At 53.9% G+C, this 14,412-nt stretch overlaps 1 protein-coding gene across 1 annotated transcript; it reads right to left on the bottom strand.

The window, feature by feature from the left end:
• Positions 1-6,611: 6,611 nt before the first annotated feature.
• LOC130708408 (NUT family member 2G-like) lies at positions 6,612-14,176 on the bottom strand. The gene is made up of 8 exons (XM_057548384.1): positions 14,161-14,176; positions 11,492-12,206; positions 10,410-10,538; positions 9,243-9,363; positions 8,442-8,687; positions 7,922-8,038; positions 7,284-7,400; positions 6,612-7,097 (listed from the first exon to the last, which is right to left on the bottom strand). The coding sequence occupies exons 1-8, from the start codon at positions 14,174-14,176 to the stop codon at positions 6,612-6,614; spliced, it is 1,947 nt and encodes a 648-aa protein (XP_057404367.1).
• Between the last annotated feature and the right edge of the window lie 236 nt (positions 14,177-14,412).

Raw genomic sequence — 14,412 nt, 5'->3', positions numbered from 1 at the left:
GGTTATTCTGGCCTACTGTTGCACCCCAGATGAAAGGGAGCGTATACTGAGAAAGGCCAGGTAACACTCAGATGGCCTATTGGCCACCAATCCACACCGCCAAATTTTTCAGGTGGGTGGGGATCCAGTCCCAGAACATGACCCACACGGGGACTATGAAGATCATGTAGGCCAGGCTAGGATGAGACATTACATTACTTGTCTATCAGAAGGACTGAAAAGGTGGATGGTGAAGCCTGTAAATTATGATAAGGTCCGAGAAGTTGCAAAGGAAAAAGATGAAAACCCAACAGTCTTCCTGAGCCGAGTGACAGAGGCATTCAGGAAGTACACCAGTACAGACCCTGAGTCCGCAGAAGGGAGGACACTATTGGCCATGAATTTTATCACCCAGGCTACTCCTGATTATCAGGAGAAAATTACAAAAGCTTGAGTCTGGGCCCCAAACCCCACTGTCAACCTTGGTAGAGGAGGCTTTCAAGGTCTATAACAACCACGACTTAATGGAGGAATCCAATAAGGATAAGAGGCTAAAACAGAAAACGCAACTTTTGGCTGCTCTGATCCACCCACCATCTCGAAGGGACGCTGGAGGGCCAAGAAGCCTGGACAGACTGCCAAGAAGCTGCCTGGGCTCGAACAAGTATGCCTTTTGTTGGAAGGCAGGGCACTGGAAGGGGGAATGTCCTGAGCGCTTTCCTGTGAGACACCCAAGGGGCAAACTTGACTGGCCCCAGGTCCTTACAATTCTCTCCAATGAGAGATTCCTGCACACCAACTGATGGGGCCTGAGTGCCTTCCCAGCTCCAGATCCCACTCGATCCATCCTCACCACTCCAGCAGAGCCTCGGGTCAACCTCGATGTGGCAGGTAGGAGAACTGAATTTCTTGTAGACACTGGAGCCACCTGCTCTGTTCTGACTTGGCCAGCTGCCCGCCTCTCCAACAGAGACTGTACTGTGACAGGAGTTGATAGACAGCCAAAGGTAAGGTGATTTACATCTCCCCTTGCCCACAGAGTCAGGTCCACTATTATTATTCACTCCTTTTTGTATATGCCAGAATGCCCTGTCCTCCTCCTCAGAAGAGATTTGCTAAATAAGTTAAGAGCTAGTATATTCTTAGGAGGTAGAGAATTCAAGCAGAGAATGCATCTGTTAGTAGCCCCAGGTGACCCACCTGCTGGTCATCAAAATATTCCCCAAGACATTCCCCAAGAAATCAGGGAACAAGTAGATCCTGCAGTTTGGGATACCTCAGTGCCAGGAAGGGCAAAACCTGGTCCCCCAATAAACATAAAGTTAAAGCCTGGGGAAAAATACCCCTGGAAAAGATCTTTTAAAGCCTGAGGCCCTGAGGGGAATCCAACTGCTGCTCAGCAAGTTCCTAAAACACAGACTCATTAGGCCCTGCCAATCCCCTTGCAACGCCCCGATCCTCCCCATTCAGAAGCCTAGTGGGGAGTTTTGGTTTGTGCAAGACTTACAAGCAGTGAATGAGGCACTCATCCCTATTCACCCATTGGTGCCAAACACATACACCTTCCTCACCCAAGTGCCAGGGAGCACCCAGTATTTCTCTGTTTTGGACCTCAAAGATGCACTTTTCTGTATTCCTCTACATCCTGAGTCTCAATACCTTTTTGCCTTTGAATGGAGGGACCCTGACACCCTGGAGGCTACCCAATATACGTGAACAGTGCTTCCTCAGCGATTTGGGACAGCCCCCATCTTTTGGAAACACGTTAGCAAGGGAACTGAGGGAACTGAGCCTTGAGAAGGGAACTCTGCTACAATATGTTGATGATTTATTGATAAGTAGTGAGACCGAACAAGATTCAGATCAAAATACCATTAGGGTCCTAAATTTTCTGGCAGAAAGGCGATATAAGGTCTCTCCAACAAAGGCTCAGATCTCACAGCAGTGGGTTCAATATTTAGGATTTGTTTTGACCCCAGGGGCACAAGCCCTGGCCATAGATCAAAAAACAGCAATTAGTGCATTACCATCTCCAACCGCAAAGAGGCAACTTCGAGGCTTTCTCAGGATGGCTGTGTTCTGTTGTGTCCGGATTCCAAATTATGGCCTTATAGCAAAACCCCTATATGAGGCTCTAAAGGGAGAAGAAAGAGAACCCCTTCAATGGAATAAGGACCACCAGTGGGCCTTTGAGACTCTAAGGACTGAATTAAGTAGAGCACCAGCACTGGAGCTTCCAAATTGGGACCAACCCTTTACCCTATACATTCACGAGAAGTCAGGGATAGCACTAGGAGTCCTGACCCAAAAGCTGGGACCAGATCAGAGAACAGGGGCTTACTTTTCAGAACAGCTGGACTCAGTGGCCCCGGGACGGCCCAGCTGCCTGCGGGCAGGAGCAGCCACAGCCCTGTTAGGTAATGGGTCTTCCAAGCTCACCCTGGGACAACATTTAGATGTGTTAACCTCTCATCAGGTACAATCTGTGCTGGAAGTCAGAGGACATTGGTTGACTGGAGGAAGGTTAACAAAATAACAGGCCCTCCTAATGGACACTGGTATCTCCCATTCTGGGAGATACCAGTGAACTGTAGTAAGGCAGAGTGAGGGTGGAAAGATGGTACCCCCAGCCTACCTTCCTTGAGAGCACATCCGTAGCTTCTAGATGTGTGCTGAACCTGAAGCCTGCTCTTAAGTCTTGTCCCTACTAGCAAATAGGCCTTTTTCATGTAAAGGCTGGGACTGTGTCTCAGTCTGATGTGTAGTGGTACATCCTGGGGGTGGTATCCTGCCAAGAACTGTCTCTCCAATTGTTACAGTCCCATGGGATGCAGAAAAGAGATCCCTCCTGGCCTCCAGAGCCAGGTGATCAAGGAGCATCCCCTGAGTGGAGGCCACAAAAGTGGGATCTCCCGTCTTGGAGATTCTGGCTCTCTGGAGCACATCAGAAGGAAAGTGTGAAGATGATGCTTACTGGCTGGAGTGAGGCGGTGGGAAGAGTGCAAAGATGACACCATCTGAATGAAGGGGAAAAGGGAAAAGAAAAAAAGAAAAAGAAGAAGAAGAAAAATATATATATATATAGCAAGACAGAGGAAGAGCAGGGAAGAAGGAGCCAGCTGGCTGGAGCACAAAGTTGTCACCTGCAGGAAAGGAAAAAGGGGGGAGAAGATGGCACCTTTCAGCTTTATCGAGGCAGAGAGAGAGCAGGGAGATGGCCCCCGCCAGCCTCTGTCCCTGGGGAGTATTCCAGCAGGCCCCTGTTCCTCAGATTAATGCTTTAAAATTGGGAAGTGAGTCTCTTTCACAAAAAGTCCGAGTGCTTTTCAAAGGGCTGCTTCTGCACTTGGCCCTGGGGCAGGTGAGTCTGTGCACAGGCCCTTTAAGAGCTGTTCCTCAGTCCACCACAGCCCTGTGGGTCTCATGGGATGTGCCTTGTTGGTCTTCAAAGTCAGATGTTCTGGGGGTCTATCTCTCAGGTGCCAGCCTTGAAAGTTGGAGTGCCCAAAGTGGGGTCCAAACCCTTCACCTCTCAGGGAGAAGCTCCAGGTTTTGAGCTCCTTCCTGATTGTGTGTCTCCACACCAGGGATGGGATTTATGGAAAAATTGTGTCTCAGCCTTTCCTACCTGTTTTGATGTGGTTTCCCTCTGGTTTTCCTGATGTGAAGGGGTTGCTCCACCATCTTTTAGTTTTTTTCAGAGGAAATTTTTCCATATGTAGCTGTAGACTTGGTGTGTTTGTGGGAGGAGGTGGGTTCAGGATCTTCCCATGTTGCCACCTTGAACTGGAACCTATTTTCTATGTTTTAAATTTTGGTTTTCAATCGTTCGGTTTGTTACTAGTATATGGAAATATGATCAATGTTGTGTATTAATGTTTGCATTAATGTAAACAATGTAATGTAAACAATGTTTACAATGTTGTGTATAGATCTTATATTCTGAGATCCTGCTAAAGCAATTTATTATAATTTATTATGAGTTTTCTTATACATTCCTTGGAATTTTCTATGTAGACAATTATGTCATCTGTAAATAATGACAATTATATTTCTTCTTTTCTAATATGTATGCCTCTTTTTTCCTTTTCTTGCTGTACTACACTAACTAGAATCTAAAGTACTAATTTGAATACTAAGAGATGAGAGTGGACATTCTAACCTTGTTTTTGAACTCAGGGAAGAACATTCATTCTTTCACCATTTCATGTGATGTTAGAAGTAGGTTTCTTGTAGACGTTCTTTATTAGGTTGAGGTAGTGACCTTCTATTCCTAGTTTTCTGAGCATTTTTAATATGAATGGGTGTTGAATTTCGTTAACTGCCTTTTCTGTATTAATTGGTGTGACAGTATGTGTTCCTTTAGACTCAATATGGTAGATTACATTGATGATTTTTTACCATTGAACCAGGCTTGCATCCTGGAATAAATTCCACTGGGTCATAGTCTGTTATTCATGTGGATTCTGATGGTAGGTATTCTTGTGGATTTCTTCTAGTAGGGTAAATTACGGTTCCCCAAAAAGGTCCGTGTTTAACCCCTCCTATGACAATATGTGAATGTTACCTAGTATGGAAAAAAGGACTTTGCAGCTGTGACTAAGAAAAAAATCTTGAGATGAAGAGATTATCATAAATTTTCTGGGTGGGCTATATATAAACACAAAGATTTGTATAGGAGGGACACAGGAAGAGTCAGAGTTGGAGAGACCATGTGATGAGGGAAGCAGAGATTAAAGTGATGCACTTTGAAGATGGAAGAAGGGACTAATTCCAAGGAATGCAGGCAGCCTCTAGAAGACAGAAAGGGAAAGGAAACAGATTCTCCTGTAGGGCTTCAAAAGGAACAAGCCCTGAGACACCTTGACTAATAGACTACTGAGCTGCAAAAACTTTCTTTCACAAAGGGTCAAGGAGGGCTGGGAGCACATATGTGCTGCCCACCTGGACAGAGGAGGACCTGTGAGGCTGACCTACAGATTAGTGGAGGTGGAGAGACATGAGCCCCTTTCTTCTCCAAGCTCTTTGCAGGGTCCAGCAGAGAGCCATGCCACCTGCGGAAGCCTGCGGCCCCAGTTTTGCATGCTGATGGTGTAGGGGTCATGTTCAGGGAGTCCCTGTTGTCCTAACCCCTGCCTGGGTCCTGGGGAAGGAATCAGAACTCAGAACCTGGAGAAGAGCCTTTGGCCAGCAGGGAAGGGGGGTGAGGCCCAGGGCAGGTCTACAAAAGATCAGAGCATCTGAGTGCTTTAGGAGGAAGGGGCTTCAGAGGTGGGCCAGCACAGGCTGTGACGGAAGCTAAGCAGACTGGGAGGGGGAGCAGTTCGGGGAGATAGCAGGGGTCTGCTCCCTGCCCCTCATTGTTTGCTCGTCTCACCCTTATGAGCGGGTCATTTCCCCTGCTCTGATGATTCGAAGTCTCTGCCGGCACCCACAGGACGGTGACTGAGGCCTCCACACTCCTCAGCATGGATCCCAGCTCCCACCCAGATCTGGGGCCACAGACACCTCTCCCCCACCCCTGCTGCCCCTGTGAGCAAGCTGTTCTTGTGAAACACGGTCATAGTTTGTCAGGAGGAACTGTTCTATATGGGAATACAAATCAGTGTTGATACCAATACACACACATGTCCAGCCATGGGTGGAAAGGAAAGGGACAGTAGTTCTGGGGTGTCTTTGCACACCCATAGGCCCCTAAGGCCAGTCCCCACAGCCACAGCCAGATGGGTCCTCCTCCCTCAGTTGAACGAGATGCAGCTGCACAGAAATCCCACAAGTTCCACAAAGGGGCCAAACAGTCACTACCCTTATACACACCTTTAACGGGTGCCCCATGAATTTCCCCGCACCCATTCCCCTTGTTGCATCCTCATTAGGATTAAGAGGTAGCTGCCTCAACCACTCTCCACACTGCAATAATCCCAGTGGGACTAGAGAACGCTCCCGCTATGACGAGGCAGACAGTCCTGTCCCCATGGCCAAGACTTTTCCTCTCTGGTCAGGCCACCCACACAGGAAACCCTGGATGAGCGGAGAGTCACCCCAGCGCCATCGCCTGGCCACTTCAGGGAAGCAGAGAGCAGCTCCATAAAGACAAGGGCCGTCTCCAGGCTCCGTCCTAGAAACTGGTTAGTGTCCAGAGGGCTGAGAGGCACAAAAGCAGCTCTCCCTCCCCAGACGGTTCAGGGATGCAGAAGATGCTACAGATGCCCCAGAAGGCCCCTAGCCAAGCAGGCTTTAGAGAAGGGGATGATGAGGGGGTCCCTGGGGAAAGTGAGAGCTGTGCGTTCCCAGGGGCAGCCTGAGGAGTCCTTGTCTATGTGGAGGAAAGGTTTGGCCACCTGTAGATCCATAGCTCCTGTGACCTCCCTCGCCATTCCTTCCTCTCAGGATCGCTCTCTATGGAGCAGCTCAACACGAAGAAGATGAGAGTGGCCTGAGAGCATTTCCCACGAAAACTATCTTTATTCACAATTTACATACATCACTCCGAAGGTCCTGCCCACACCCACCTCCCCCACCTCCCTAACCCCCCACAATCCCAGGATCAGCGCTGGGGTGAGGAGGAGCCCCTAGGCTCCCCTGGGGGCCGCCCTGGGGGGCTCGCCCTGGAGGGCCGGCCCGGCTGTTCCCTACTGGCTGCAGTGCTTCCTCTTCCTCCTCTTCCCTGTGACAAACGGGTCACGCTTTCTCTTTCTCGGCTGTGAGGGGCGAGCCAGCCCCAGAGCCAAGGCTGGCCTCGCAGAGACCCCGTGGCCAGCCCCGGGGATGGGCAGCTTCTCAGCAGCGGCTGGGCGCCCACACAGAGCCCGCTTCCTCGACTTGGGAGCGGCTGGTGGAGGTGGGCTGAGGCCTCTTCTCTGAGGGGAGGGGGCCTGGGGAGCACTCTGGGCCCCCCAACCTCCAGGGGAGGCCAGGCCTGAGGCAGGGGCAGGTGTCTGGGACAGCCCGCAAGGCAGCAGGCTCTGCGGAGAGGCCAAGAGGAAGGCCAGGCTGGGGAGCTCCTCCTCGTCCTCACTGGACGCGTCCCTGGGCCCTCGGGCCTCCCGAACAGGAGACGCCTCTCTGAGAACAGACGCATCCCTGGGTCCCAGTAGAGGGCCAGTGCGCCTTTGACCCTGGGGAGGGGAGGGCCGTCCGGCCCGGAATGGAGAGACCTCTTGACGTCCTCGAGAGGGAACAAAGACTTTGGGCCCGAACAGGCCAGTGTCTGTTCGGATGGGCCTATGAAGAGCCTCAAAATCAATCTCTGGTGGGCAGGCTTCATCACTGACCCCTAGATGGCGGTCTTGGTCGTGCCTCTGGGCACCTTGGCCGGCATGGGACTCAGATGGACTTGAGCCCATTCCGGGTGCACTGTGGCTCGGGGCTGCCGGCCCACCCTCGTCCTCTTTCAAGGCCAGGAGTCGTTTCTGCACCAGCTGGTAGGAGGGAGGAGGACAGTGACGGCTCCACACGCACGTGTGAGAGGAGGAGCACTGGGCAGTGGGACAATGGCCCTGGCGGGGAGGAGGGGACGGGTGACCCCAGGACTAGACTCCAAATCCAGACATGGTGGCATTCCTGCCATCCTCCTGCACCTTATTCCCAGCTGTGTGTCCTTCCCTCCGCTCCCGGCTCCCCATCCTCTCCTTCCTATCACCCTGCGCTGCACCCACCCCAGAGAGGGCCCTTCCCCATGCCAGGTCTCCGAGGTAGGGAAGGGACGGACAGAGCCATGTGGGCCTCCTGTTCTGGGGCCCTACCTCTCCCCTGCTCACTGGGGTCCCTCCGTGCCCTGGTCTTCCTGGGTGTCCCTTGTCGCCCCTGTTCTACTTGCGATCCCTCCCTCCTCTGGCTCCCCTGGGCCACCTGGTTTCCCCTGTCCCCTGGATCCCCTGGGGTCCCCCCTCCCCTGGAGTCCCCTGGCTCCCTGATTGTCCCTCTCCCTCCCCTGGCTCACTTCTTTAGGGGTGAGTCCTTCCTCCTGCTCCAGCTCCTCAGCAAGGGCCAAGAGATCCAGCTGTGGGTCTGGGGAAAGCAATTCTGCCAGGAATCGAGGGTGAATGACTGCCTCCACCTCGGACAGAAAGAAGAGGCTGTGAGCATCCTTGGCCAGGAGTGGCCTGTGACACAAGAAGGCCAGGAGGGAAAGTGAAAAGCAGAGACCCACCCCCACTCTCCTCCACAAGGCGGGGATGGTCAGCACACACACACACACACACACACACACACACACACATGCACATACACAATCACACACAAAAGAGCACATATACAGATGCACATACACAGACACACAAAGGCATACACACAGACACAAACATATACACACATACACCTGCGTAAACCTCCCCTAACACCAGGCTCAGGAACAAGGAGCTGAGCTTAAGTCCCATCGGCCTGAGCAGAACCCAGATCTTGGGTGCTGAGAGTTCCATGCCCTGGCATCTTGTAGACCCCAGGTTCCAGGCCCAGCCTACCATGGTGACAAAGTCTTCCTGAGAACACAGCTTGTCAATGTAGCTCAAGAGACCCGGGTCCAAGTAGGTGTCGTCCTCTTCCTGCTTCAGCTCATTTCCGTCCTTTCCACATTCTGCATCTGATTCGCCTGTGGCTGAGTGGACGGGCCCCACCAGCGCCTCCATGATGTCCACATACTCCCTCACAGCCTCAGGGGGAATCTCCTTGGGCGCCTTGGGCTCCGGGGTCCGCTGGGATCTGTGTGGCTTCGTGTGCGAGGGCTGGGCCCTGGGGCCGGACATCCTGGGAGCACAGGCTGAGGCAGAGCAGGAGGAAGGGAAGGAAGGTGAGGGACTCCCGGTCCACCTCCTGACCACCGAGCGCACGTTGGTGAGGGCATTGTTTAGGGGACGTTGGTGTGGGTGTGGGAGGGGTCAGGACCATCTGAAGCCTCATGCACAGTTGGAGAGGGGAGGTTAGGGGGTCATCTAAGAGAGTCACAAGTAAGGAAGTGGGGAACCTCCAATTTTCTAGGGGTCTCCCCTTCAAGCCCACTTCTTAGGCAGACTTAGTGTGGGGTCCTTTGACAGGGAGGTGTGAGAGGAGTTACAAAACTGACCAAGTCAATACCCCGTAGTGACAAAGGGCAGCTGAGAGCCCACCCCTCCACCCCCCGCCTCGGTGGCTGTTTTGGTTGAAAGACCAATGCCCCTGTCTTGAAAGAAAAGGATCCACATGGGGACAGTGGCCAATCCTAGGCCCCTGTTACCTGTGCCTTCAGCTCCAGTGGGAACCTGGGTGCCTGGCTGAAGGTGCACTTTCGGGGCTGGGGGCCCCCGAGGATCGAGCTTCGGTGGGGCTGCAGGAGGCAGGTCCTGCGCGCACTGCATCCACTGCAAATTCTGAATGTGCATCTCCTCCTCGGCTGCAAATTCCATGAACCTGGGGGGTGACAGAGGCACAGGCCACCCTGAGAAAAAGGCCTGGGTTCTGGAGCCCAACAAAGGCAGCCAAGAATGAGGCAGTGGGAGAGGATGAGCCTTGGGGCCGTCAAGGCCCTGTGAGGTGCTGTCCACAGCAGAGAGCTGCTCCTGGAAGTGATAACAAGATCTGGGACCCTTCCTGCCTCACCAGCACTGGAGGGCATTCAACAGCATAGACCCAGGTCGCTGAATTGAACCAGGTCAACGGGACACATGGCTGACCCAGTGGGCACCCTCCTCATGCCCCCCATCCCCATCCAGAGCCACATGAAGGGCTGACAGCCAGAGGCTGGAACAGGCATGTGTTCCCCACAGGGGTCCTTGCCCGAATCCAGGACCCTGGGCTAGGACTGAGAGTCCTGCAACATAGACCTGGAGACAGGGCCCAGGAGAGGCTGGACGATGTGGATGCTGAGCTTAGAGGAGAGGCCTTCCTTTCCTCCTAGAGGCGCTCGTTTGTTTGCTTTTGTTTCTTAAACCAAGGGGATTACCATGGAGCAAACACTGGAAGGGCCGGAGACCCTTGGGCCGACGACAGCTGGCTTCCCCAGCCTCTTCAGGGATGCCAGGGTACCCACTCAGGCCACTGTTCGTAAGGAGAGGGGGTCCCAAGTTTATGTTAGTGGCCGCCAGCCACCCACCACTAAGGAAGCAGCAGGCTGGCGGGTGGAGCTCTTTCCCGGCCCAACCCATATGGCCGGAGTTGGACCCCTACTGGACTCACAGCTTCACCCTGCCCCTTCCTGAGACCTTCATGTCAAGGCAAGGGTAGGTCAAAATCAGGGGAAGGCAGAGCTCCTGGTGGAGGAAGGACAGACGTCTCAAACTCTCAAGGTGAGGGAGGGGTTTCTGGAGGACAGTAGGGCCCCTGGGCTGCGGGGACCCTGTGCTGGGTGACAGCCCTTCTCCTCTGTCCTCTCTGATGAGCACCCCCACGGCCAGACCCTGCCCTCACCCACTCGCCTCACCCTCCACGCAGCCCCTGGGTCCAGGACGCTGACTCACTTTTCCGCCATCTCGTAGTAGATCCTCCGGTCAAGTTTGCTCAAGCGCCGCCATTCCTGCACGGCCCTCCGCAGTCCCTCCTCCTGCGTCATGCTGGGCTTCCGGCGGGCCAAGGATCGAAGCACTGGGCTGTAAGCACTCGGGGTCAGTCTCCGGGCCCAGCCCAGCCCCCACCTGCCTGACCCCACCCGCCAATGTGGACCACACATCACTCAACACAGCATGACTGAGCAACAGGAGGGTGAGGGGCGGGTGTCTGGGAGGGCAAAGACAAGCCTTCCCGGCCACTGCTGTCACCGCCTCACACTCACTCAAGGATGACCATCCACTCCCAGGCTAGAGCTGGGACATTGTGCCTTGGGGAGCTCTTTTCCTCCTCAAGGCTGCATTTTCATAATAAAAATCACCATCATCAATGAGGCATGGCCTGTGCCAAGCAATCTGCTCACACTTCATAGATTAGCCCAAGGTGTCTTCTGCACAGTCCTCTGAGTGAAGTGTAACTGTCCCCTTTTTACGAGGGACCGGAGGTTTAGGATGGAAATGCCTGCCAGGCTCACAACTCTAGTGGGAGAGAGCCCACGCCCTTAGGAGAGCTCTACCATCACCCTGTTCCTAGTGGAATTCTCCACAACGAAGTGGAGGCATGCATAAAGCGCTCTCCTGGGCCCCACGCTCCTGCCCCTCCTCTGAAGTGGCCTCCCCTGGCCATGTGCGCTCACGTCCTGTATGAAGGACTCGGCACCACAGGAGAGGGCGGCATCCACTCCTTGGCTCCTCACCTTACACCACGACCCTCTCTGACTGCAAGGCTTCAGTCCATATTACCATGAGAATCATGGAAGAGCAAGCTGGCCAGACTCACAGGGTGGTGGGGCCCGTTGAGATAGGGCACATTTCAGTCCTGATGTCACGGACTGGCAGGCCCACCCATGTGACCGACAATGTGCCCTCTCATAGCATGGACATCGCCCTCACACCTTCCTTCCAGTATCCCTAGAAACCTAACGTGCGAGTCCATCCCCAGTTCCTCTTTATCTAAAAGCTCCCATAAGCTCAGGACCCCCTGAGCGTTCACTCACATGAGAAAGCAAGAAAAAGCTTCTGCATCAGGACTCCGGTGAAAGTGTCTCCGGGCCAGGGGCTTGAGGTGCTGCCAACGTCGGAAGTTACTGTACACGCTTGGGGGTTTAGAGGAGCCATCCTGCGAGGCGTTGGACTGCTTGGTGGCCAGGCGGCCCTCCCTGGAAGCGCCATGTGGCCATGGCCCAGGGTTCACTGGGCGAATGATAGGGGCCAGCTGGGCAGCTGGTGGTGGAGCTTGAGGAGGAAAGCCTGGGGTCCAGCCTCCCTTGCCAGCCTGACTAACTCCAACAGCTGGAGCAGTCACAACGGTCCCCATCACAGGGGTTGCTAAGAATACGGGTGCAGGACATGTAGCACTCCTGCTGAGGGCCCCTGGAGCGCTCCAGTTGAGGGGGGCCTGAGTAACGACAAAGGTCTGAGTCTGGGGGGCCTCCACTGGCCTCCCTTGTGACCTGACTTGGACAGTGAGGTTGCAAGCCCCAGGGGCACTGGGGCCACGGCCACCATTCGCCACCATAGGCGTCCTGGGGAAAGCTGGCAGCAGCAGGCTGCTTCCAGGAAGGAATGCTGGGGTGATGGGAGGTGGCAAGTGCTGCTGCCAGGGTGGCCGGTGCTGGGCGCCAGGAATGGGTGGAGGGAAGGGCACTGCCGTGAAAGCAGACAAGGAGGCACCGGCGTTCATGGTCACATCCGTTCCCAGCACTGGACATGCTGTTGAGGCAAAGGAAAGGAGTGAATGGAGGAGGAGAATGGGCAAGTGGGACTGAGGCTTTCTGTGGCATCAGAGTGTAAATCTCCACAGGTGAGGGACACTTGGACAAGGGAAACTGTGCAGCGTGCAAATGTCTTCAAGTGATTTTCATGCCCTGACCTCCAGTTGAGAATTATTCCACTAGTGACCCCGTGCCCATCCACCAAGGTCCCTGACCCCTGTCTGCCGAGAAGAAATCGCCTCAGCAAGCACTGACTTGCAGAGCCTCCCTAAGGCACCCCCTGGCACCTAAGCCTCACAGGCTGTCTCCTAAGACCTGGAACTGGGTGGACATCCGCTCTGTGAGAAATGCCCCTCAGCTGGCATACTAGCAGGTAGGGACCTTCTCCAAGGTAAGTTCTAGGCACCCAAAGGCCCTTTGTGGACAGGCACTGTGTAAAATATTGGGGCCCCACCTCCTCCTCAGTCCTCCTTTTCCTGATGCTCAGTATAAATCCCCTCTTTCTTTCCTAGCCTCACAAAACAAAACAAAATGCTGGAAAATATCTCTCTAATGGAGTTTTGACACAAACCCATAACACTGGCCCAGAATGCACCTGCATCACAGAACAACCCACAGCAGACATGTAACATGGGCCAGGTCCTGCCACCCCCTCCCCAGTGCCCAGAGTCACTGTCATCACTCAGGAGTTCTGTTCCTAGGAGGCGGCGCGGGTTGGGGGGGGTCTGAGAAGTAGGTGCGTGTCCCTTAGATTCTGTCATTTCACAGCCAGTGATGGCTGCAGAGGATTAAACAAGGGCCAGGGAATTGTCATGTTACATTGGTCGTGGGAGTACAGACCGCCTGTGGTCCTTCCCCTTCCAGCTCCCAATAATGGAAAGACAATCTAAGAAGCAGGCATAAGCCAGGTGCCATGGCGATCAAGTTGTCTGGAACACATCCCTGTTCAGGAGAACAAGGTACACACCACGGTGCACCTAATTAACCAGAACAGGTGTCATAGGACGTTTAATAATAACACAGAAGATCGTCTTCCTGCCCCTGGGCTACACTCCTTCCCCCTTTGAAAGAGGAAACAGCCTTCACAGACAATCCACCCGAAACAACCCCACTCCACATCTGTCCCCTGTCCATGAAGGAGTGACAGGAAATATGAACAAACTCTTCCTCTCAAGGCAGCCTGAGAGTCCAACATGAGATACTGGACGAGATGAAGTAGGTTTGAAGTGCTGCGATTCCACAAAAGGAAGAACAATTCAGAGCAACTCAGGAATCTGAGCCCTCTTTTGGCTGAAGTTACACGGTTGCCCATCCCCTGTTGAATCCAAAGCAACAGTTGCCTGAACTGAGAAGTGAGCTCTGGGCTGGGAGGAGTGGACGAGGTGTGGGCTGCGGCAGTTAGAATAACCTCCTGCCTAGCTCTCGGAGAGGACACTTCACTGCAGGTGTGGCCACACACAGCCCCACTGAACAGTTTTCTCACCAAGACCATCTCTCCCCACGGCCCCCTTAGATACAGTATGCTCCTGTTCAAATCCCTTAGAAAGATATGGTGAGGCAAGCTTCAGGTGCCTCAGGAACACAAGACAGGTCTAGGCTTTCCTCATGACCCTCCCTGTGTCACCACCAGGACATCACACACATCCTTACACACACGTTTCAAAGTGGCTTGTCTCCCTTCTAGAAAGAATCAACCTGCCTGCTGCCATCCTTTCTCCATAGCCAGGGCAATTCCTCTTGATCCGCCTCCAATCACCCCTCCTCCCCAGTGCAGTCTCAGGTTTCTTCAGGCTCCCCAGTCTCCCCAGGTGAAATGTCCTCGTGTGTCCAGTGCTCTCTTCTCCCTCTACTTCAGTCCAACTGTGTGCCCACCGTGAAGTATCACGTGTGAACCCGAAATATGTGAGGGATGGCAGGGTCTGTGAGAACACACCCCCAGCCTATAGGCTTACCTCCTTCTGAAGCCATCCTGCAGGCTTGGGCACGGACTACTGCTGCCTGGTAGCCTCAATGAGAAAAGTCAAGACCAGGACCCAGAGAGTGACCTGCTTCAACAGACGCTCAGGATCCAAGTGAAGGAGGGGCAGGTTTAAATCTAAACATTCTGCAGTGGGGGAGGGGCAGAGGGCACGTGGGTCTGGGTAGGGTGGTGGTGGGCAGACGTTCCACGAGGGCTCTGGCAGGTAGGCAAGAACCGGAAGTTC

This window comes from Balaenoptera acutorostrata, chromosome 6, assembly GCF_949987535.1.
Source record: "Balaenoptera acutorostrata chromosome 6, mBalAcu1.1, whole genome shotgun sequence".
NCBI lineage: Eukaryota > Metazoa > Chordata > Mammalia > Artiodactyla > Balaenopteridae > Balaenoptera > Balaenoptera acutorostrata.
This window is presented reverse-complemented; position numbering and strand designations above follow the sequence as displayed.